This window comes from Schistocerca piceifrons, chromosome 7, assembly GCF_021461385.2.
Source record: "Schistocerca piceifrons isolate TAMUIC-IGC-003096 chromosome 7, iqSchPice1.1, whole genome shotgun sequence".
Classification (NCBI taxonomy): Eukaryota; Metazoa; Arthropoda; class Insecta; order Orthoptera; family Acrididae; genus Schistocerca; species Schistocerca piceifrons.
The window spans coordinates 19,330,023-19,355,741 of record NC_060144.1 but is presented as its reverse complement, the minus strand read 5'-3'; the positions used below and the strand labels follow the sequence as shown (position 1 = coordinate 19,355,741).

The window sequence follows — 25,719 nt, the reverse complement described above, 5'->3', positions numbered from 1 at the left end:
GCGTTTCTAAAATGAACTGTAGATCCGCTATTCCTAGTTGCATGATCCGGTTCTCGGTCCAGAAGAAGCGAAAGACATACCGCCACTATCAGGTCTGAGTCTAGTAAATGTCAGATAAATTAGCGCTGTTGATGCAAAAGGCTCCTTTCACATTTTTTCATGAGAATGACCAGTGTTTACTTCCCAAACCACCCATTGCTAACAGATGTTTGTAGGCATCCGTGGCGCGTAATGAAACTTCGCAGTTCCCTTTTTGTCTTATATTGTTCAGAAAGTCCTTAAGCAGCGTTAATTGTCCGAATATAGCGTTTTAGAATACAGTTTTTCCTGTTTTATATCAAATACTATGAACCACCAGTATGCGTGGGTGTACCGTTACAAAGCGATATGAAATTTAGCGAGCATGAACTGTAGAAGGGAGGCGAATTGTCGACTTCGGTCTACTGGGGGAATTTTACGAAATACGAGCTATTTGTACAGGAGGCCGCGGGTAGAACACTACTGTGACCCATTCTTGAGTACTGTTGGGGTCTTTTGGCCCCTTCCAGTTAGCATTAAAGGAATACATCGAAGCAGTTGAGAGGCGGGCAGATAGATTTGTTACCAGTAGATCCGATTAACATGATAGTACCGCGGAGATGCATTGGGGACCAAACGGGAAGCCGGGGATGGAAGCCGACGTCCTTTTCGGGGAACACTATTGAGTAAATTTAGATAACTGGAATTTGAAGCTGACTGCAAAACTATTCTAGTGCCGCCAACGTACATTACGCACAATGATCGCACAGATAACTGAAATTAGGGCTCGTACGGAGGCATATAGACAGTTGTTTTTCCCTGGCTCTGTTTGCAAGTGGCACAGGAAAGAAAACGAGTAGTTGTGGTACAAGGTGCCCTCCGCCACGTACCGTTCCTGCGACTTGCGGAGTATGTGTGCAGATGTAGATTACGATGGGGTCTCAGTAAGTGGTATCGGCTGGTGAGGTTTGCTGTGGCGCCACGTTTGCCTGTGGCGACAACGGGCCCCGCGAGCAGAAATAGACGCCGTCTCTGTCGCGCTGACAGCAAACACGGCCGGCGCGGGACCAGGCTGGGGCGTCGCCCGCCTGCAGGAGGAGCACGCGTCTGGCAAACCCCTGCTTGCGCCCCAAACACGGACACAGACTGGCTAGTCAAGGAGATATAAATGTGTGGGCTGTCGCATTTTGGCTACCTTCCACATGCGAAGGCAAGTACATTTATGGTAGCGTTAACTGTGTTACGGCCACATCGCTCAGCTGCCACCCATTCTCACCGACTTTCGACATAGTAGCCACACACAATTAACCTATGGACTAATCAGCGTGATTGTATCTCTCATTCTCAAGCATACGCCTAGTACTGGCACATTTGCAACAACGTATCACGCCCACGAATGGACTAAAGCTCGCTTTAGAAGGCACCAACGCTTTCCGAAGACCACGCATGTCGCGCAAGTTGAGTCCGCTTATGGTCGTACTTCCTTGTTTCTACTGAGATTTTGAGTAGACATATCAGAAAATCGGAGTAGTTGCATTACCAGATCCCTTCGAACTCGATTTTACATTTCTGCACAGTTGCACATTTTCTCGCGCGTATCTGCGAACTAGATATCCACAATATGGTGCATAGTTTCTTGCAACCTTCCCGAACGTTTTCAATCGTAGTGTCTCACATACAAATGAAATTTTTAACAGTTACACTTGTTTACGTTTAGTCCATATTTAGTGAAATGTAATTATTAATCTAGTGTTAAAGGTGAGAACTGGCTACTCGGTCACGTATCAACTAACCGACTTACTGAAATCACAACCATACTTTCATAATCTCGCTACACACATTATTTTCCATCTGTGTTCTCTATGTTCTCACCACACACAGATGGTAATGCCACGTATAAACCAGAGGCACAGGCAGGAAATAAATGTGCAATGTTAACTGTCCGGCATAGCAACGCTACCCAAAAATCGCAGAAGCCCACATCAAATTAATTTTAATATGGTCCAACACATTTTTCTTTAGTATATGATAGGTAATCTCCCATACAATTACCTCTAGAGTGCATTTAATTTTGCTTTTCAACAATACTCCACTAGCATTGCTCTACGAGCACTATCACAGGCAGTTTGCCTAATACGTGAAGTGAAGAAGAAGAAGAGAAGAAGAAGGAGAAGAATGCTCTATCTAATTTTGAGGAAGAGTAAAATTTAACGAGCTTTCATTCATTTTCCCAAAAACCACATTTGACTCCAGTTTTCTGTAGTTGAATGAAGATATGGGGATTTCACGTCTCAGAAATTCCGTGGTTGAATTCCCCCGTCCCGGTAGGATAACTTTTATCTTGCGTCTCGTGGGGCCATTCACCTGACATTTACTGAAAAATGATATTTTATTGCTGAGATGTTTCGCCGCACCTTATCACACTCTGGTACTCCCTAAAGCCAGTCAGGATGGATTCTCGCTGTCAGGGTGTATTTTCTCTTCACATAACTGGACCTAACGTAATTTATTCTTCCGCTTTTCTTTCCTCCACAGTATTTTGTAACATAAAGGGAATGAGTTCAAACGATTATTCCAAAATATTATAAACATGATTATGAAACCATTTTTTTCTTTGATACGTAACTATCGTGGGCATAGTTTGCCGAAAGATGCTTTGATTAGTCGATGGGGTCGCGTTCTCTGGACAAAGTTATAAAACAATGCAGGCGAGGAGCTAGTAAAAGTTGTTAGCAGAGAGGAGCAGCAGAACCAGAGACACTCTTGTAAGCGGAATTTTAAATTTTCCTTGGAACAACAACGACTGAAAGAATTTTTATAAAGGAAATATTGTTGTTTTATTCTATAACAGAATTAGACTTTTGATATGTAAATATTGTAGAAAAATTACTGACAAAATGTGAAATGGGAACAGAAAGAATACGGGGTAATATTTTGTGAAAATGTGGAAATTGTTTTCTATATTTATTTATTTACTTAAATTTTTGAAAGCTGTATTCGTTGTTAGTAATAAATATTAAATGATATGTATTCGTTCTGGTTTTAATACAGATCCATCTCGTCATTAATGTATCAAGTATACTAAAATTTTATACTTTTTTATTAGTTACGGAAACTTTGAGACAGTTATAGCATACTGATTTTGTGTTACATGTATAACGATAAATGTGGCCTAAGAACAGTCCCACTACATGCGACGTCACCTCGACGTAATACAGAAAGGCTACGAATAAATAGCGATCACACTGTCCTCTCGTGATCGAAAATTTGAAGCAGGTTAAAGTGTGGTAATCATTTCAGAAGTCGGATGAGCAAACAGAGACAGTGCTAATTGCGAGAGGACAGAGTACATAGAAACACGGCAAGAGTATCGCCCAGTTATTGTAGAACTGTTTGGCCTAGCTGAGGTGGACGCGCACACTGACAGCTAGAACTGTTACAACTTCATCACGATTTCGGCAGAGACGTGGTGTCGCGAGCAAGCGTCTTGCAGCGGACGGCGGCAGGGGGCCTTACCTTGGCCTGGACCTGGCGTTGCAGCGACATGTCGTTTGTGCGGTGGATGCGGTTTGGGTTGGCGACGGGTCTGGGGTTCACACACTGCGCGGGCCGCCGCCAGCGCGCCTTTATATAGCACCCCTGCCGCTCGCCCCACCACGGGCCGAGCCGCTCGGATTTTCCTCCCGAAAATAACCGAATTATTCAGAAACGGCCGGCGCTTCCAGCTGGACACCTGCGCGCGCCGCCCCGCCCCCGCACCGTGACGCGTTCTCTGGTGACGGGGGGCGACCTGGTGCAACGCGGCTGCCCAGAGCCTGCCGCTGGAGAAAAATAAAACGAGCCCGAGAAGTAGAGCCGAGCTGACGGACTCGTCAGCAAAGCGGAAACCGCTTTCGCCACTCACATTCTGTCTTACTCTTGTGGCAAATTTGTCGCTGACTAATCTGTTTACACAGGATGGTAGGAATATTGGAAAACATATTAGTCACCAGGTGCGTAGAAGCTGTTTGCGTATGGCGTAGAACAAGTTGGTGCCTAAGTGGATCTCAACAGTTTCGGAAATGTAGAATAGTGTTCCGAGTGTGACACGGTGCAGGAACTTATTCTTCCCCGTTTATAACAAGCAATGTAATTTCTATGTGGACAAAAAGTAAAAAGCAAGCCATTTGTACTCGTGCTATTTTAAACAAAGGAGATTTTTCTCTTCATGTCACTGCAATATAATCTTTCATATCTAAAGTAAAGTTGTCCTCATTTCGAAGTTTGGTTTGAACGTAGAAGTGCTACAAGGCACGATTCTGCTGAAGGTGATACTCTTTTTGTCTTCCTCCAACCTGTGAAGCGACACACACCGTTACAGAGGGCCCTACAGTTTAACGTGCACTCTGAACTACGCTGTAGCTTGCGATATTTCGTATTTTTGACACAAATGTATGCCAGACATGGAACAGTCGCCAAGTGACAGAAAAAATCATAAGGCCACGCGGACATTGAGCTCCATATCTGCGGATATGTAGTTCAGCTCTTACCTACGGATACAGCCAGCCAGTCATATTTCGTAATATAGGAGGTTCGAAAAAAAATGGTTCAAATGGCTCTGAGCACTATGGGACTTAACTTCTAAGATCATCAGTCCCCTAGAACTTAGAACTACTTAAACCTAACTAACCTAAGGACATCACACACAACCATGCCCGAAGTAGGGTTCGAACCTGCGACCGTAGCGGTCGCGCGGTCCCAGACTGTAGCGCCTAGAACCGCTCGGCCACCCCGGCCGACCGCAGGTTCGAATTCTGCCTTGGGCATGACTGTGTGTAATGTCCTTAGGTTAGTTAGGTTTAAGTAGTTCTAAGTCTAGGGCACTGACGACCTCAGATGTTAAGTCACATTGTGCTTAGAGCCATGTGAACCATTTTTGAACTAAATGTAGCTGTAGGGGGTGAATTCTGTAGGGGAACAAATTAATTGGAATAAAACAAGTAGGTGGCTCTAATTCATTCGCTTATGAGCGTTCTAAGTCTAGGGAATGGCTAACAATGAGAGATTTACCCATCAAAGTGTGCTAAAGGAAATATTACTCTCAGAACTCGAAGATTATAACAACTTCCTGTGAATGGACAATGAAACTTTTTAAAAATTGTTAAGGCCACCCTAAAAGAAAAAAAACTTGCCTGTCAAGTTCGCTCTCACGTAGTTACGGATGTGTCAAACATGACACACGCACAAAGAAAGCTTTTCAGTTTAACCTTACTTTTGAAGCAGACGCTTTTAGTGTATGCTGTGGGAATGACTACAAATGGAGATAAAGCATTCCTAATACTGACTCTGGCACTGTGTTTAAAGGAGAAGAAAATAAGATGCTGGTTCAGGGAATGGTTTAAAATGAGCAAAACCCATTAATGGATACGTTGCACTCCGATTCTGATGTTTACGTCAACTTTGTACGGAGGGACAGTGAAACGTTTAATAACTTCTTTAGCGTTACTTCGCCCTTACATTGAAAAATAAGACAAAAGTACGCCGAAATTTACTCTCGTATACTGGGTGCTCTAATTACAGTTCATTGAAATACCACAACATGGGAACGTACAGCCCACATCATCCGCGGAAGAACCGGAGAACTTCCATTTCTTTTGTTTCATTCCACTCCGCTTGTATGTTACTGTATGCATAAAATATTGATTTTGTTGATAACCTCTTCATGCGTAATATATGCCTGGGAATGATGTGATATCTCTACCATTTTAGAGATTTCAGTGCTATTTTGCTGTTTTTATACTTGACTGCACTTTTCATAGTTGTGTAAACTCACGATAAACTTTTTCACTTATATATGTGGCGACACATTGACACAAACAACGTCCGCCATCTTGCCAAACTTTCCCTCAACCAAAATTTCTCGTAAACACGTCAAACACGATCTATGCTTGACAAACACGTGAAACAGCACCGTACCCGGTCAGACATTTGACAAGCATAGTTACGTTTGACAAAATGTTTGATCGTTTACGTGGGCCTTAACTATGTGGTACCGCACTGGACGCTGCGTAGCGTGTGGCGCCCTCTGCAGTCACGGCTGTGTACCCCGTGTGTGACCGTGGACACGCCGACTACGCACCGTATTCGTTGTTATTAACAAGTTTGTTCTCTTGTGTGCAATACTTTCTTGTTATGTAAATCCTTACAACACTTAACAATAATTTTGTAACATATACGTAAAGCAAGGCGGTGACGGCTAGTCTGCGGGTGATTGCGCGGCCCCTCCCGCCGGAGGTTCGAGTCCTCCCTCGGGCATGGGTGCGTGTCTTGTTCCTAGCATAAGTTAGTTTAAGTAGTGTGTAAGTCTAGGGACTGATGACCTCAGCAGTTTGGTCCCATAGGAATTCACACAAATTTGAACATTTTTTGCTAGTGCAGTGGTAAACAGACGGCGGTAATGGTTGTTTCCAACCAAGATCTATCCAACAGAAGCAGACATAGACATATTACAGTTGTCAAACACATTATATGAACCTTACGAGAAATATTACGATTTTATTTTAATATTTTTCGGCTTACTACACCGCCGTCACCATCATCCAGTAGCAGACATTTCGTCGAACTGGCACAGTTAAGTGACTCACAATAATTCCAACTGTTACAAAGATTTTCCTCAGAAAAATTGATGGACAGTTCATTTTCTGTTTTAATTAGCCAGTATTTCTGTTATGAAGGACTTGTTTTGTAAAAAATATGCTTGAACAGTAACTGAGCTGGAAGTCCATTTACTCACTGTTGCTTCCAGTATTCACGTAATACATGATCTTGAAGCTCCAGTTTCATTCATTTTACATAATTTTATTTCTAAATATATTAACTCAAAATTATTTTTCATTTTGTCCCTCTGTTCTCAATAGTTTCTGTAAGGGTGCTGTATTATAGAATTTCTGACCTGTTCTCATTAAACGCCCCTAAAACTGGCGTTTCCGCCACCTTGCCAGTCACCAAGTCTCCCGGCCACATGACAGCACTTTACAGTTTCTTTCGATAAATGAATAATAATGACCAATAGGAAGAATCGTTACTGCAAGTATTATTTTTGTCTCTTCCTTACTTCACGTAGTCTTCGACACAACGCAGATTCGCTTCACAGATGTCAGGAATTAACTGCCGCGAACCTAAGAGGATATAACTACAGGAAATTTCAGTTCATCAAGTGGACACACATTTGTAAAATACCGAAATCAGTCTATTGCGCAGGGTGATGGTTGTCACATTAGTTGTCTCCTGATCACACAGATGAGCGATTGTACCAATTTATTCCACACAGTCTCTTTCATTCATAAATAAATTACTTAATCCATTTTGATCGGGGAACACTGCAGCTGTTTTCGTAAATTACGCTGTAGAAATACGTCTGACTGCGAACTCGCAAAAGAGCACTTTCTACAAAATCAGGCCTTTACAGTTGAAGATTATTTTCCTATTTCAGCTTTCAAAAAACATCAAAGACATTCTCATACCAAACACAGCCAGATTCTCGTCCTTTGATGTAGTCTTGTATACAAATAAGTTACACCAGTAAAAGAAACAATTTCGGTACTAAGAATAACTTGCTTAAATATAAAAAGATCAGTCCATCCGAAATTTTTGAGCTTGTTCAACTTCTAAGCTTAGTGCTATCACATAACTACTTCAGCCTTAAAAAAAATTTTATGAACAGAAAGATGACTTTGCAGCGGGCAGTTGCCAAGCCAGCCTGTTAGTCAACATTTACATAAATCATTTAGAAACATCCTTTCTCATTGTCAATATGACAATAAACAAAAAATAATATATTACAAAAGCTATGTGGATGATACACTAATCTGATTTGATGAAATAATAGAAGAAATTGATCAGTTTCCGAAAGAGCTTAACAAATGCGACCCAATCATAAAATTACTGTTTAACATGAAACTGATAATGGTATAAATTTCTTGGATCTACAAATTACTAAATACGATGGTAAACATATATTTAAAACGTACAGCAAACCCACTACAACAGATGTCACAATCAACAGTTCATCATGTCACCTCAAGCAACAGAAAATGGTATATTATAGGAGAATGCTCAATTGAATAGAAAAGATCCCTTCGCACGCTGAAGATAAACTCAAACCAATAGCCCACAGTAATGATTACAGCTGTGACATCATCACTAAACTTCACAATAGATTTGAAAACAAATACGTAAAAAATATAGCTCTAAGTCCAAAGCAAACAGCAGTTTAGCACAAATAGCTCCTGAAGGCTGTGATATACGTCTGCATACCATTCACTGTTAAAGTGTGATATCAGATTGCAAACTTACTCTGTGCCAAAAACATCAAAATCAGTTTTTCCACAAATAATAAAATAAAACACAGAACTGTTATAGGTAAAATTTAAAAACTGAAGTACACTGCAGGTCTGGCACTTATAAATTAAATTGATCCGTGTCCCTCACATTTTACATTGGCGAAACTGATAGGAGTTTCAATGTACGATACCGTGCACATGTGGACACTCTCAAGCTTAACAACCTAAATATGTCAGCCCGTCCCAACACCGGCACACAGAGATAAGCATCGAATAAGACGTAGAGATATTACATTTTGCGGAAAAAGAAATACAGATGAATTTGTTAGAGGAATTAGAAATATACAGCCATATTCACAATAAACCTCACTCCATACTGAATCATCAACTAGAATTAAAAAGCCAAATGTATCTCCGAAATTTCATCCAATTCCTTTAATTTGAAATGATAGAATTAATAATTAATTGACAGAGAGGATATTCTTCGGGCATTACCAGCATCTTTCAAACCTAAATAATTAAATCTCTAATTGTACAAATTATCTCTACTAAGTAGACGTATCTTTGCAGTAACTCCATAAGTGTGCCATAGCGATACACATACCGAGTTCTTTGGTACATCAGATCAGCAGCCGATGTAAACAAATATTCAGCCACCTTGTTTTTTTAGTTCAGTTCATTTATCAGTATGCATTGTAAAAAAATGAAAAACATTTGTCTTATAATATGTAAAGGAGGGCTCTTCAGGAAGCAAGTACATTGTACAGAGCATATATAAACGTAAACTACATAATCATAAAAGCTTTCTTATATTTTAGGCCGCTAATGTAAAACATTTTGTAAACTATGCACCACAAAAACTTTGGTATATTTTAGATCACAAACGTAAAACTTGCACAGAATTCCACCTGACGATGGACTCAGGTCCGAAATTAGTAATGGTACAATAAAATCATTTTTAAGAAAGGCTTGTAGCTGGTTGGAGTATTTCCTGCAGTGTAATATTCGTAAATGAATTCGCTAATCACCCATGCTCGAGTGAGAGGTCATGACTTGACTTTACATGAGTCAGCTGTCTTGTAGCTGGAAGCTGTCCTTTCGAATACGTCGCTTATTTATGTAAATACAAACGGCAGTTCCAGGAATTCCTCCTCGTTCATAGCTTTGTGGCCGTTTGTTGAAAGTGGTCTTTATTTGACAGTCGCAGACCACTGCCAAATGGCGATCCCGAACAGCATGGTGTGGGGCGTCAGACTCCTTTTAGTGCAAACTGAGCCGACTCAGTCCAAATGAACCGTTCTTGTGTGCTTCTCCACAGGCGAGTAATGCTACAGACCATATGGTCTCGTCCCCGGCCAATGTCACCGTGCACTGGATTTTCTTCAGGTCCAATATCCCGCATCCTACCTTAGCATTCCCTACTATGAGGAGCCCATGCGCCATTACACACTAATCTGCCTGCAGCAGAGTCGGCGAAAGAAGATACCTTATTCTTGCAAAGAGCTTGGTACAGCTGCTTTGGGCGTATAACTGTCAATGTAAGGTGATTTTGTATATCTCTCTACGGCAACGCCTCAGTGTTGTCACAGCTCCACTCATGATTGCTGTTTTGTCCTGTAGCTGTTTGTGCATCGCAGTTGAAAGCTGGCAAAGGCTCTGCTAGCTGTCAGGAAGCTTGTTTTCGTACATATGGCGAGTTTCAGTTCACCGTTAGGCCATTTGGTAAATTCACTCGTTCATATGTCACACAGAATAGTTAAGTCCAGTGAAAACATGCATTTTCCTTTTCTTCTGATAGTTTCATTTTAGGCCATAGTGAAACCTGTAATCATTATTTGTAGAAGGAAAAGTCTCAACTGACTGACGCACCCACTGAGTCATCATCATCCAGCCCAAACCACTAAGGACAGAAACTTGAAATTGGCAGTGTGTGTTGATCCTATAGTACAGGCGTCGTTTAAAAAAGTATTTTTCGAAATGTCACCCATCAGGCTCTGAACCAGGGGACAGTTTTTTTCGAAAATATATCGCTATTAACGCAATTTCAAAATCACACCTATGAAAATTGATGTTTGGTCTCTCCGTCAGCAATAAAGAAATATGTGTTTCAGCATTTTTCGAATTTTTAAACCTATTTGGGAGGAATAGTGTGTGAAATTTCTTTTACAAAGAAACCAATCTTAAAGAACTAGTAAAGTATTTTTAAAGCTATGAAATTGGTATCTCAATTATCAGTTACAAACAAAAAAATCCATGTTTCAATATTTTCGGAAATTCAACCGCTAAGGGGGTAAAATATCTTATAAAATATTTCATTACGAACGTATTTTCAAAGCTAAATCTATGAAAATTTCCAATTGGCTTCTCAGTTAGAAACAAAAATACATGGGTCCTTGTTTTTGGGAATTCAGCCCCTATGGGGGTGAAACAGAGGTTGAAATTCTTTGTGGAAATATTTCGTTGCGTAACGTTTTTTGAAGAGATATCTGTGAAAATTTGTATTTGGCTTCTTTGCCAGAAAATAAAAATTAAACATGTTACTGTTAATAGGAGGTGAAATGTTTTATGAAAATATTTCATTGTGAAACCATATTTAAAGCTAAATCTATGAAAATTGGTATATGACTTCTCAGTTAGAAAGTAAAGATATACGCGTTTGACAAGAATTGGAAATTCAACCACAAACTGGGTGAAATAGGGCCAGACTGATCCAATCATACATCATTGCCCAGCCGACACCGCTAAGGATAGAAACTTGAAATTTGGAGAGGATGTGGATCTCATACTATAGGTATCGCTTAAGAAGGTATTTTTCGAAATTCCCCTCGTAAATGGGGTTGAAATAGGGGATGAAAAGCTTCCTGATTATGTGTCACTATAAAGGCAATTGAAGATAGAACTACGAGAATTGGTATTTGGCAACTCAGTCAGAAATTAAAAAATCATGTCTCAACATTTTTGGATATCCAACCGTTCAGGGGATAAAATAGTGAGTGAAAGATATTTGGAAATAATTCGTTATTAATGCATTTTAAAGCTAAATCTATGAAAACTGATATTTGACTTCTCGGTTAGAAATAAGAAAATACTTGTTTCAGTCTTTTTGGATGTTCAGGTCCCCAATGGAGTGAAATAGGGGATGAAAAGTTTTATGAAATTATTTCATTATGAAAATATTTTCAAAGCTAAATCTATAAAAATTTGCTCTTGGTTTCCTTGTTTGAAATTTAAAAAAACGTATCTCACTGTTCTTGGAAATTCAACCCTTAGGTGGAGTAATAGTGGGTGAAATATAAAAAGAAAACATTTCGTTGTATTAAAAAAATTAAAAAGGTAAATCTGTGAAAACTGGTATTTCACTTCTCGGTTAGATATAAAGAAATATGTGTTAGCGGATGAAAGTTTCTATGGAAACATCACCACAAGAGCGCAAAAGGCATGATTAACGTTGTTGGAAGTACTTCTGAAGAAGACCGTGCTTCTATGACTGTAATAGTGTGAAAAGCTTAAAAGGTATTGCAATTTGTGAACAATGTAAAAGATCGATTGAAGAGAAACAAAACCTGTTTGACTATTAATAACGCTAACGTTATTATTCTGAAGCACTCAGTGGAGTTTAGAGTGTCTTTCTATGCAGAAACAGATAATTCTGTATTTTCACTAAAACACAGTGTCTCAATATTTACAACTGACTAAGGAACCAATGAAACTCACATTGAATGTTTTCCTTCTGAAAGTAAATAATACTGTCTATTGAAATTAGCCTCCATTCCTGAAGGGAATAACTCTGAGAAAACTTGTAATCGTTAGTGAAATTTGCCTTGAAAGAATGAAGTTTCGCTTTTACCATCAGAACGAAATTTGCATGGCATTTAACTTCAGTCAGTCTAGAAATCAAATTAACGAATCTTTTCAAATACAAATGAAGTTACACGTTTTGTTCTGTTAAATTTACTTTTGGTTTGAAAAACTAAGTAAGTCGAATTAATCAAAGAAGATTGCAGTGTCGCTTTTCACAGCTGTACTTCACTACTTTTTTTTAAATTTCTAAACAAAACTTTATTCTAACAGAGGTGCCTCTTTTCCTATTAAACTGCATCTTAAAAGGATTTACACAAATGGACGTAAGGTACTTGTGGAAGGTGGTAACGCAAGTTACTATAATATACCAATCCTGCATTATCACCAAACACACATCACACTCTTCCCTAACATGACTGTTTCTCGATTCCAGTTATAAAACTGAAAGTCAAAAGACTGCCTTTAAGCCGCAGCGTAGTTGCGGGTATTGTGCAGTGTCTTCACGTCTCGTGTTGTGTGTGTGTGTGTGTGTGTGTGTGCGCGTGCGTGCGTGCGCGCGCGTGCGCGTGGCGATGCGCGTGTGCGTGTGTGAATGTTTGTGTGTTTGGAGCTTACGGGCGCTCAACGCCGAGGTTACCAGTGCCCCCATACACAGATTAAAAGAAACGCACGTGGATAAGATTACGAAAATGTTATCATACAGTGAGGAGGAAACCGATAAAATGGTAGTCAAGCGCTCGCGCTCACATCATTGACGTTGACCACAGAATCACTCTATCTCACAAGCCCTAAGACAACGGAGAACGGATAAAAGGTCTCCAGAATGAGACTTTTCACTCTGCAGCGGAGTGTGCGCTGATATGAAACTTCTTGGCAGATTAAAACTGTGTGCCCGACCGAGACTCGAACTCGGGACCTTTGCCTTTCGTGGGCAAGTGCTCTACCGGGCGTGAGTCGTGCTTTGGTAGCTCAGATGGTAGAGCACTTGCCCGCGAAAGGCAAAGGTCCCGAGTTCGAGTCTCGGTCGGGCACACAGTTTTAATCTGCCAGGAAGTTTCAGGGTAAAAGGTGCTATACATGGAATTAAACATCTCATGTTACATAGATAGATAGAGCACGCCACATTGTGTACCTCCTCGAACAAGTCTTGATGTAATTGTAGTGCAATCCTTGCACCGAAGAATTTTGTATCCTAGGCTACAGTTTACATAAGACGACTTTACTTTTCTTTGCACGGGGCAAGGGCCTCACCAACCATACGCCTGCTGTGCGAGTCTCTTCCATTTCTTTCCGTCGAGTGCGCGGTTTGTCCGTTTGTTGTTGATGTTCATCGTACCTGTGTTCTCCTGGAAGTTATCTTGCCATATATTTCTGGATCTTCCTCTTCTGTTACCTTCCAGAATGCTTCTATCGATAGCCTATTCTCCGTCATTCTTACTATATGACCAGCCCAGCTTAACTTTCTCCTCACCAACATTTCGACGATGTTACCGTGTGTGTACAGCTCTCGTAATTCTTCATTACTTCTTATTCTCCAGTCCATGTTATTTTCATCACATACAGGTACGAAAATTTACCTTAGAATTTTTCTTTCGAATGTTAAAGACTTTCTTCACCTTTATTACTAAATATTAATGTTTCACATCCGTTTAATGTGATTGGCATAACAGTCGATCGATACAAACGAATTTAGAAGTTAGTACTAAGTGATATTTTGCTTAAGATATTGCTAAAATTAAAAGTGTTTTGTTCGCTGTTCCTAGACGGGCATCTATTCCTAAATCCGTTCTATTGTTATTAAAAAGACTTCCTAAGTACTTTAAATGACCAGCTGTCTTGAATGGAATCATCTAGAGCTAAAATTATATTACTTCGGATTTTATTACTTATGACTAGACACCCTTTTTCTTCTTCATTAACAAATAAAGGCATTCTCTCAACGATTTTGTAATAATTTGGTATCTATGATTAATTTGGTTTTGGAATCACTTATTAATTCCACATCATCTACGTCAGGCCTTCCCAACCTTTTCAGCTAGCGGACCCCTTCTTCAGTCGAAAATCCATGGCGGACCCCTAGTCAGTCAAGAGCACAGTAACTTTAAATTTCAGAGCGAAACCAATGGGAACTGAAAGCTTCTTAATGCAAGTGCCATGTTCCCAATGCCCCCCCCCCCCCCCGAAGTATCAATAGTCTTCGGTTTAGAGAAGAATGAAAACAACTTGAAATTAACGATCCAATTTGAATTCCCACTGTATCCAGACACTTGCTAGTGGATTTACTCCCTTTGTTCAACGTACTATAGCCTGATTAAAATTACTTGGTAATTGAAATTTCACACGGTGGAGCCGTCTTCCTCCAAGATCAATTAACGTCACGTCCACACTGTTCGCTATTGACAAGCTGCCGCTTATGTTCTGTTCACTTCCACTGTTTGGCTACTGCTGTGCAAAGAGCATGCATATTTCGTAACAGTCGTGTGTGTGTGTGTGTGTGTGTGTGTGTGTGTGTGTGTGTGTGTGTGTGTCTGTGTGTGTGTGTGTGTGTGCGTGTATGTGTGTGGTTTTTCGTGAAATCCGAAGAAAAATGTTCAAATGTATGTAAAGTCTTCCTTTGGTCGTCCTCCCTCCTCATTCATTTCACTGGAAACTTCCCTTGTTGTGAAGGTGATGGAGAAACTGCACCCTTCTTCGATGATCCTGACTTCAGCCACCGATCCATGTTAGAAGTAATAAACTGGTCAAAAATCGACTTATGAAACAGGTAGTGCACTGACAAAGCAAGTTTAACTTTTAATGATGCCTGGGACCGCATACGTGCCAGCGAGCGCTGTGATTGGTCGACAAAGCTCGCTCCGCGCATGCGTAAAAGGTTTCAGCGCATCTAGCGCCGTGAGCCGGCGCGCAAACGACCCCGTATTGTTGCGAAAGAGTCGATCAGAGAAGCCGCATTCTCCGGCACTAAACTGTGTATACGTTCTCACTTAGGAACCGCAAAGGCTGCTTGGGAATACGACCTGAACTAAAAGTACACGTTTTTCACACACACACGCACAAAATTGTGATGAATTTGATTTTCACATTTTTATTAAATAATTTTACTCATTATTTTACACGATTTGGTGAAAGGTGGCCGCGGACCCCCTAGAAAGAGCTGGCGGACCCCTAAGGGGTCCGCGGACCACACGTTGGGAAGCCCTGATCTACGTAATCCAGTGTAGTAATGTGTAACACTGCAGTTGTATCCCTTGTGGATTAATTTTAGTAAGTTCTTTATCTATCTCATCTAAGATAACTTTAAATTTAAACTTCTCCTACAGGAGTTGTCTTCATACGACATAAAGTTCAGTCTACACATGTTTTAAATAATCTGACTGATTCTGAGAGCATCTCAGATTTTCTCATTATATTTAGGAGTGTCTGTCGGTGTATGTTATAATGGCAATTTTTTGAAATCTAGAAATAATATGTGGACATTCACACTGAATCCCCATTCCCTCTCAGTTATTGATCTCACAGTGAATCAATACTCTAATGTGTATCTGTTTCGACGTAAACGACATTGTTAATCCCCAATCAGTTTTTCAGTTATCGTAATCAGCCTGTTTAATAAACAAATCGATGGGATTATATAAGTAACATGCAATAAAGCAGTTCCTCTGTATTTATCTGACACAAGGTGACCATTCTGCTTAGATACGGGGCATATAATTGCAAGTATGGTTTTTCCATTCTAAGTTGCTTCTTTTAACGACTGTAGTTCTAATTCCAATTATGGTCCCACATTTTTAATAATTCGGCGTATTTCAGGTCTTCACCATAAGTCTTGTGATTCTTCAATTTCCTTATTACTTGCTGTCTTCTTTTTAGTGATGGGTTCGTGACTTGTACGTCACCTGTATCAAGCTCTTCACATTTGAAGTAAGGCTGTGGATCACTGCAGGAAGCTGTCTTAAATGATTAATTATGCTCCTAACATGTTTTTCCCCTTGAATTTCAGTATTCTTTCATAAAATCGGAAATGAAATTCAAATAATTTGAAAGCCCGCTAAATCGTTCCATTCGCGTTATGTGATGTCTGAGACGTCACAGGCTAGCTCGCTGCTAGTACATCTTGTGACATCTTGTTTTGAAATTTACGTTTCGAAAAATGGGTTACAAATCGTGTGTAGTCTCACACTGTACTAAAAACTCCTGAAAGTTCTTTTCGAGTGTTTCAAAGATTGTGAAGATGCGTAAAATGTAGTTACATTGCACCGGCAACTTGCCACCACGTCGACGCACAACGTAGTTAAAAATGTTTCGCACTGTGAAGTTGACATTAATTTACGTCTCCAATATGCTTTCCCTCTGTTTCAAGGGAGGATAGCGTCATTCGGCGAAATTAAACTCTCAGTGAAAATTGTCGTATTACCCATCTTTATTTATTTGGCAGCTCAGTTGTTAGTGCGGTAGACTGTCGAATTTTAAAAGATGATGGCCATAGGTTGCTGATTCGAATTTACAATGAAATAATATTTTAACGCAATTGTAAAACGACTCGACAGTCGTTTCATATGAAAACCAAATCATAATTACAAAACTTCGGGACACCGATCAGAAAGAGTATTATTGTGTTTTCCTTGCTGTTTACATGCGCTTACATTTGCAATCGCCCTTCACACACGTCACATTCAAGAAGATGTTTTCTAGCTTACGTGACCACACACTCTTTACTTTATTAAACACAATTTTTTTGCAAAGCGATTCTTAGTGACTCTTATTTGAAGATTCATCATCTTACATAAAGACGAAGTAAGTCTGTTTCAGACACTGACGTTAGTTTACACTCACAAATATCACAAGCCTTTTGTTTGTGTTACCTGCATGTTGTACATGCTTTATATCCCTCTGTGCAGGAAACCTCATCGTCCTACAACTAGTTGTACTGTGGGCGTATGGTGATATCTTCACAACTAGCAATTCTTTCCAGAAAACTGAACTGTTTTCTTCGAAAAGTAAGTGCATTTATCCTCTGTTGTTCATTTCTCAGACTAAGAGTAATGTGAAGCTATATACAGGGTGGCCCAAAAAGGATGGTCACATTTTAAATAACTATAACTCCATCAGTTTTACAAATTAATTTTATTCAATTACGTAACTAAATGCTCCCAGGCACCCAATTACAAGAACTAACCACAAAAAATCATGTACGGAAAATGACTTCCGGAAGATGGTGTCCTTCCTCGGTGATGCATTCCACAAGTCTTTCCTCGAAATTTTCCATCACTTTCACTACTGTTTCTTCTTGAATTGCCATAATTTCCGCACTGATTGCCTCCTTCAGATCAATTAAGTTTCGGGGCTTCTTTACGTAGACTTTTGACTTGAGGTATCCCCAAAGAAAAAAATCACAGGCTGAGAGGTCAGGTGATCTCGCGGGCCAGTGGACACCTCCAAAACGCGAGATGATGTGGTGGGGGAACATCCGCCTTAAGACACACATGGAGTCATTGGCTGTGTGGGCCGTGGCCCCGTCCTGTTGAAACCAAATTCGATCTCGATTTACATGTAACTCTCGCAGTTTCGGCACCAAAAAGCTACGTAGCATGTTAACGTAACGTTTCGAGTTCACTGTGACTGTAGCGTTGTTCTCCTCAAAAAAATAAGGACCAACAATCCCCAATCTTAAAATTCCACACCAGACTGTTACCTTAGCACTATGAAGAGGCTTTTGGTGCAATTCTCTGGGATTATCTGCTGCCCAATACCTGCAGTTTTGTTTATTGACATAGCCGTCTAAATGGAAATGGGCTTCATCTGACATAAGAAGCACAACATCATTATTAGAGTACAAAATGTCAAGCATTGATTCACAAAATCGTCTTCGCTGCTCAAAATCACAATCATACAGCTTTTGCGTGATCATAATTTTGTATGGGTGAAACTGTAACTCACGGCTTAAAATACGCTGCAACGAACTACGGCTGAGGCCTAAAGTTTTAGCACGACGCCTAGTGGAACGATGCGGGCTTTGCAGCACTGACGCTCTATCATCATCAATGTTCTGTGGAGTAACTGCCGTACGTGTACGCCCTGTAGATTTACCACTTTTGACAAAATAAATGGTTCAAATGGCTCTGAGCACTATGGGACTCAACTGCTGTGGTCATAAGTCCCCTAGAACTTAGAACTACTTAAACCTAACTAACCTAAGGACAGCACACAACACCCAGCCATCACGAGGCAGAGAAAATCCCTGACCCCGCCGGGAATCGAACCCGGGAACCCGGGCGTGGGAAGCGAGAACGCAACCGCACGACCACGAGATGCGGGCACTTTTGACAGACCCTGTTGTCCGGAATGCAGTCACCCAACGTGATATGGATCTGCGATCTGGAATGGGTCCATCACGCACTACACCAAAACGTTGCCGAAACAATCGTTGCACAGTAATAAACGATTCATCATTTCTGAAAAACTGTTCCACAGCAAAAACACGATGCTCGACCGTCCACTGCGCCATCTCGTGGCAAACTGGGTGTAATGGCCGACTTGCAGACGGCCGGCAGTGGTCCCCCCTCCTCACCTTTCAATGGTACTACGCAGTTCAGATCCGACCATCCTTTTTGGGCCACCCAGTATAATACATTCCACCATCGAAACAACTGCTACAATTAGTTTTTGCTAACTCTGTTTTCATACTTCGTGAAAACTTTTAAAAATATACAACTCTTTCAGGATTCGAAGATGTGACTTCTTTGTCCACATTCATGCGCTATCCATTGCGCCACGGAGCGCCTGCTTGGTGCATTGTGTGAGTGTCTTCTATAGAGGAAATTAGCAGAAAGATTTGTCAAGGATAATTATCTTGGGGTTGAAGTTCTTTTTTCCCGTGTTTGCTTCAACAATACATATGTTTTAGGATAGAGTCCGCCTTTAGCAAAACACAATTTTTTTTTTAACCCAAACATGTTTCACTGCAGTTGCAGCATCTTCAGTGGGCTTTTATTTTATTGCTGTTAAAGATAAAGAATGTTCTATACTGTCTGTATACATGCAAATATTAGTTTTTAAATCGTAATTACAGATATTAAAAAGAAACACATAACATTATGTATTCATACATTTTTAACACGTCGTGTGGTGTTCCTGATGTATTATGTTTCTACAGTGACTGTTTTGCTTCACAGTTTGTCATCTGCAACCATTTATAGCTTAAAGTAGACAAATTATTTAAGCCAAAATTACGATTTGAAAATTATGATTTGAAAATATATATATCACACAGCTATAATGAAACAAACGGTTAAGCACAAAATAACCACATCCTAAGAATCTCACCACATCGATTTTACAAAACCGAAATATCGATAGTAGGTACCACTGTAGATAAGTTGTTAATACAACCCATTAGATCCAATCAACTAAAGAAAAAATAGCTTTGCAGCCACGTACTGTTTCAAGTTTTCAGTAAGTTTTCTTTTGCCATTACTAGTCCGATCACAAAAAATCTTGTAATGAAGAAATATTCACTTTTAACTTCGAATTCAGGTAACGTTTTATCCGGCAAATCGGATTTTCCGATATTTTGCGTAAGAAATCGTACTAAAAACGACGCGGTTTGGAGACCTATTCGACATGATGCATCGGTTGAATTGTATATTTTGCAGTGATCAAATATAAACACGAAAATCACCAAATGCGACAATTCAGCTGCACAGACACGCAGCAGCGGGGGGTAGCCGCGCGGTCTGAACGCGACTTGGCTCGGTTCGCGTGGCTCCCCCCGTCGGAGGTTCAAGTTCTCCCTCGGGCATGGGTGTGTGTGTGTGTGTTTGTCCTTGGCGTAAGTTAGTTTAAGTCAGATTAAGTAGAGTGTAAGCATAGGGACCGATGACCTCAACAGTTTGGTCCTACAAAAACTTACCATCAAGTTGCAAGTCACAGATACGCAAATCAACATCGCATCCACTCGGTTTCCCTCCATCAGTCAATAACAGCAAGGGGCACGTGACGTCACGCAAACGGTAAAAAATAACATTGAGAATACTTTTTCAATATTATTTTCAGTATTTTGTGAATGAAGCTTGCGGCGAGACTAGATTGTTTGCAAAACACAAGCACCGTATCATACACTTGTGTATTACGAAAATATATAGTTTTATTGACGCATCGCGTTAAAGATTTCTCAAAAATATGTGACTTTCTTTTTTGTACAACAGGTAGTCCAAAATTGTCGGGAAAATTCACGTCATCTTCTGAAACTGTTGCTGCAAACCCCTTCGTTTGACGGGATGTCGAGTGCTTTATTTCTTCATGCCAGGTATCAATAAGTATTTTGAGATTATCGATATTTCTCAAAGTTGAGAAAAAAGTCAAAATCGAATTTCAACATTGAGTAATTATTAGTTCCCTGCCCTCAGATTTACAGTATTATTTACTCGGAGACGAAAAACTTCCAAATTTTTGCCACGAATAGTGAAAACCGCGATTTCGCGTTATGTTACTAAAAATCTCTGATTTCGCTTTACTTTTCGCTTTATCACTTACGCGAAATTTTTCGGTCCCTGTTTATAAGGCAGCGACATAGGAGACACATAGTGTTTGTCTGAATCAACTAAGAATGTGATGTAACTCTTCAGGCTTCCCCAGCGATCTAATGACATCTTGGGTTGTCGGGTGTTCTGCCGGATATCAGCGTCGTACTTGCACGATATTTCGGTCACGTAGCTCGTAACCTTCATCAGGTGCGACCTGAGACTGCTCCTCGAGTGGACGTGGTCCAGTATTTATGCCTATCGCCTTCCCCCTCCCCCAACGGCTGCAGCCGCTTCCTCTGTGGTCCGCGCCCATTCCCTGCGACCTGCTGGAGCGTTGCTGCTCCGTTTTCCGTCCGCTGCGGTTCTAGGTGTTCCCTCTGCGGTCCGCGCCTGCAGCCGTTGGTGGAGGGGGAAGGCCATAGGCATAAATACTGGACCAGGTCCACTCGAGGAGCAGTCTCAGGTCGCACCTGATGAAGGTTACGAGCTACATGACCGAAATATCGTGCAAGTACGACGCTGATATCCGGCAGAACGCCCGACAACCCAAGATGTCAACTAAGAATGTGCCTCATACTGAAATTGTGCATAACAGTTAAAAATCTTGACAGTGGAGGAAGAGACTGTGGTGAATCTTGGAAAGCAAGTATTTACTATATTTAGTATCTAAGTATCCTGAAGCGTAGTGGAAACTGAGGTTCATGTGTTTTAAGTTAAATATAATAATCATTTTTAAACGCACATAAAAATGCAGTGCAATGGTTTACTTCTAAACATAAAAGAGGGTGAATTAATCACATGTAAACAATAAAAAGTTTATGTTAAAAGTAGTTGCAGTACTATAAAATTGGCCTGATAGTGCAAAGGATAATAGCTAAAGTACATGTACATGGAATATACATTGATAAACCAAAACATTATGACCGCTACCGACCAAGACGTAGGATGAGGCCGGGTGGCGTTGCGGTAACAAAAGTGTGTAAACAGAGCAGATACGGACGGGGAATCACCGAAGATATGAGCTGCAAATGGGGAGTGACTTTGACAAAGGGTAGATTATCATTACACCGAGCCTGTGACGGAGTGTCCCGAAAACGGCGAGGACGAGGAGATTGGTGTTTCATTAGAGACGGAGCACAAGCTCGGATTAGGAAAGGATGGGGAAGGAAAGCGGCCATGCCCTTTTTCAAAGGAACCATCCCGGCATTTGCCTGACGCAATTTAGGAAAATCACGTAAAACCTAAATCAGGAGTCCAGTGTGCTAACCACTGCGCTACTTCGCTCGATCTAAAACGGCGAGGCTGGTCGAATATTCATGTTCTGCTGTTGTGAGCATCTACGGAAAGACGTAGAAGTAGGGGCGCTAAATTGTTGGACGTCTTGTACTCTTCATAGAACGTGGGATTCGGAGGCTTGTCTGCTCTGTAAAGTAGGATAGGTGGTGATCTGTGGCATCTCTGTCGAAAAAGCACATGGCTGGTGCACTCACAAATGTTTCGGAGCGCACCCTTCATCCTTCATTGTTGAACATGGAGCTCCGCAGCAGATTATCCTTAAGTGTTGAAATGTTGACCCAACGTCTTCGTCAATTACAACTGCAGTGGGCGCGGAGCCATCGGGATTCACCTCTTTGAGTAAAATCACATTTTTGCTACACTAGGTTGCTGGTCCACTCCACAAACGCCGTCATCGAAGTGAACGGGGGATCGATGCGTGCAGCACACCACGGGCTGGTGGCAGCAGTATTATGCTGTGGAAGACAGTCTCCTACGATTGCAGGGGATCTGTGGTAGTAACCGAAGACACGCTTACACGTGTCATCTTTCAGCAGGTATAATTGTCCGTGTCTCGGAGCCAGAACCTTGCTGTGGTTTGAAGAGCGTTATAGTGAACTCACGTTGATGTCTCGGCGATCAAATTAGCCTAATGATGTAAATTTTACAGAACCCATCTGGGTCGCTTTAGGCCACCATCACTGCGTACGCAAATCAGTGACCCGTTATTTACGCGATTTATATGACCTATGCGTAGACATCTAGTGCCACATCACTCCACAAAACCAACAAACTGTCGGATGTCTGATACACACAGTCAGTTATGTATTTCGTTCCAAAGACGGACAAACAAGCTATTAGGCATCTGGCAATAATGTTTTGGCTCATCAGTGTAGGTGCGATGGGGAGGTCGCTATCCAGAGAGACATCAGCAGTTGTGTCAATGGGAGGGCAGACCATTGGCATACAGCAGTCTCTGAGCAGCCAGTGACGGAGGAGTGCCATCAGTTTTCGGTGTACCGAGAGCCACCGGTTAGAGTTGAAATCGGCGGCCTCTGCGGATGTAGTTGTTGTTGGCAGGCAGCCCATAGTCTCATGATGGAACCGAACTGCGACATGACACCACCACGACGGACTCCGTTTCAGCAAGTTTTTAAAAAGTCGAAGTAGGAATTGTGATGTAATTCACATTGTTGACTAAGGGAGTTGTGACTATTATTTTTCAGGTCAGTATGGATTAGTAACCTCCATCCCTTCCCCGCCCTCGATTCCTTAAATAATCGAACTCACATGTAAAATAAAACCGCTCCAAACACCTAATTAATTTACAGATCAGTTAATGCGTTAAATATTTTACGTAAAGGACATAAAACAATTATGGCTGAAGAAGCAAAACCTTAATTATGTTGGTACTGGTTGAAATGAATCTAAGCACTATTGGACGTAACACCTAAGGTCATCAGTCCCCTAGATTTAGAACTATTTAAACCTAAATAACCTAAGGACATCACACACATCCATGCCCGAGGCAGGATTCGAACCTGCGAGCGAAGCAGCAGAGCAGTTTCGGACTGAAGCTCCTAGAACCGCTCGGCCACAATGACCGGCTATGTTGGTATTATTATTTTCGAGTTGTCACTCACAATCTAATGAAAAAGTCGTAATTTAAAAAAAGTTTTCAACGCATCTCAATGTCGTACAATGACATAATTTTGCAGGTACATTCAGTGGTATAGGTGGCTAATGTATGCAGAATGTGTTGTAAATATAGGTAGTAGTGAAAAAAGTAATAAATTGAAAAGTCATGCCTGATGGTGAAGTTTTACTGGATGAACATTGTAGTAACCGATAAACTCGTTTCTTTTCATTAATTTGTGTGGTATTTCGGTGATAAAATTTTTCGAAAAGATTAGAAATTATATGTAAAGTTTGTTGGAAGTCGCTAAGTGCTCTCATTCTCAAATACTGGATGAATATAGTGTGAGTAATTTGCACGCCATGAGTTACGTTACTTCACGATATACATACAGTTTCTAACTTTAATGCTTATTGTGTTAAAATTTTTAATATAACCTTATCTGTCTTAATGAGCAGATTGTGGCAAATTTTTAAATTCGGTCGATTACAATTATATGAAATAATCATAATCAAATTTTATTGCTCCTAAAAGTCTTTATATAGCCAGCATGCTACTGGTACCAGGCGACTATTTTGGTCACCTACTAATTCAGTTTCTTGGAGGAGATTAAACAGGATTTCCTTCCGCTCAGTAGATTAAACAGGATTACTTTCTCTTCATAATCTAAAATCGTTAAACGACATTGAATACTGGGCATGGCGAAGACGATGTGTTCCCGGTATGTAGTCTTATCGCAATATTTGTATGTAGGTCCGTTGTGTTGCGTGATAAAATTACTGCTTGGAAGCCTCCGTTCAGTGGTCTCACGAACACTAAAATGACAAATTGGCAGATAACCAAGTAAGTGACTACCAGATACAAAATTGACTTAAATCATTCAGGTGAAGGACGGCTGTTGGACCTGATGGGGCACTTACAGTGTTGTGTGGGTTGCTGTGGAAGTGAACACCGACGCAAACAAGAAATGAGAGAAGTTGTGATGGCCAGTGGCAGGAATTCAAAAACACCTGTCAAAAACACTTTTTAATTAATGAGACACTTTATTTCTAAAAAAAGAAAGAAATAGAACTTCTCTTTATGAAGTAGATTCCTGTGCCTTCTACATGAATTCCGTTACTCGCTATTACAACTAAGAACGCGGGCTACGTTACGTCCTCCTATTTTTCAGTACTAATTCTCCAAAAGTCTGCGGCCATCAGTGCCTCTCTTGTCAGACGACAAACATCCAAACGGTAGTCAAGTTATTCCCATACCTTATGCAGTAACTTATCGAAGTAGCATTGACGCCTACTCTGACGTGTTTCAGTGTTCTTGACAAAGAAGGTACGTAAACACGACCCTTAATTTACCCCGAAAGGAAAACATCGCAAAGCGATAGGTTAGGCAACTTACGTGGCTACGGGAAAATCATCACCCCTAGGCCCAATCCAGCGACGTGATAACTCGTCGCTTGGGTAGCGACGGAATCGGCGCTCTAATGAGGGGATGTCCCGTCTTTTTGGAAAACGAAATTCTAGGAATCAGCCGACAGTTGTGAAAACAACCACAAATGCAACACATCAAGGCAAGAGGTACACTTCACAGACTTGTCAAAGGAGAAAAACGGACCACACAGCTTCGTTTGTAAGTTTACACAGAAAAATAAACCTTTGGTGAATCTCGTTCATGCGCCACAATTTCATGAGAATTTTCAGCGACCGGCAATCACAAATGGCTCTGAGCAGTATGGGACTTAACTTCTGAGGTCATCAGTTCCCTAGAACTTAGGACTACTTAAACCTAACTAACCTAAGGACATCACACACATCCATGCCCGAGGCGACGTAGCGGTCGCGCGGTTCCAGACTGTAGCGCCTAGAACCGCTCGGCCACCTCGGCCGGCCCAGGTGGATCGAAGGTTGCTTTGTCGCTGAATATCAGCTCGGAGGCGAAACGTTCATCTTGGAGTGTTTCCTGCATTGGTTATGCAAAACTGAGGACGCCGGCGATTACCCTCCGGTTTTAATTGTTGCACAAGCTTTACAATGTTCGATTTCAATTGTAACCGCCGTGACAACATTTTCCGCACAGTTTGCTGCGATATTCTAAGTTCTTGGCTTGCGCGGACCACTGATAATTTTGGACTGTGTACGAAACTTCTCTT

The 25,719-nt window shown here is 41.0% G+C and overlaps 1 protein-coding gene across 1 annotated transcript in view; it reads right to left on the bottom strand.

Annotated features, from left to right (window-relative positions):
* The window catches only part of LOC124804695 (muscle-specific protein 20), a 37,119-nt gene extending 33,427 nt beyond the window's left edge, over window positions 1–3,692 (bottom strand). Inside the window, exon 1 of the mRNA XM_047264947.1 lies at window positions 3,535–3,692. Within this exon, the coding sequence (XP_047120903.1) occupies window positions 3,535–3,564 (30 nt within the window). The 5' untranslated portion in view covers window positions 3,565–3,692. The remainder of the gene's footprint in view (window positions 1–3,534) is intronic.
* Window positions 3,693–25,719: the final 22,027 nt, after the last annotated feature.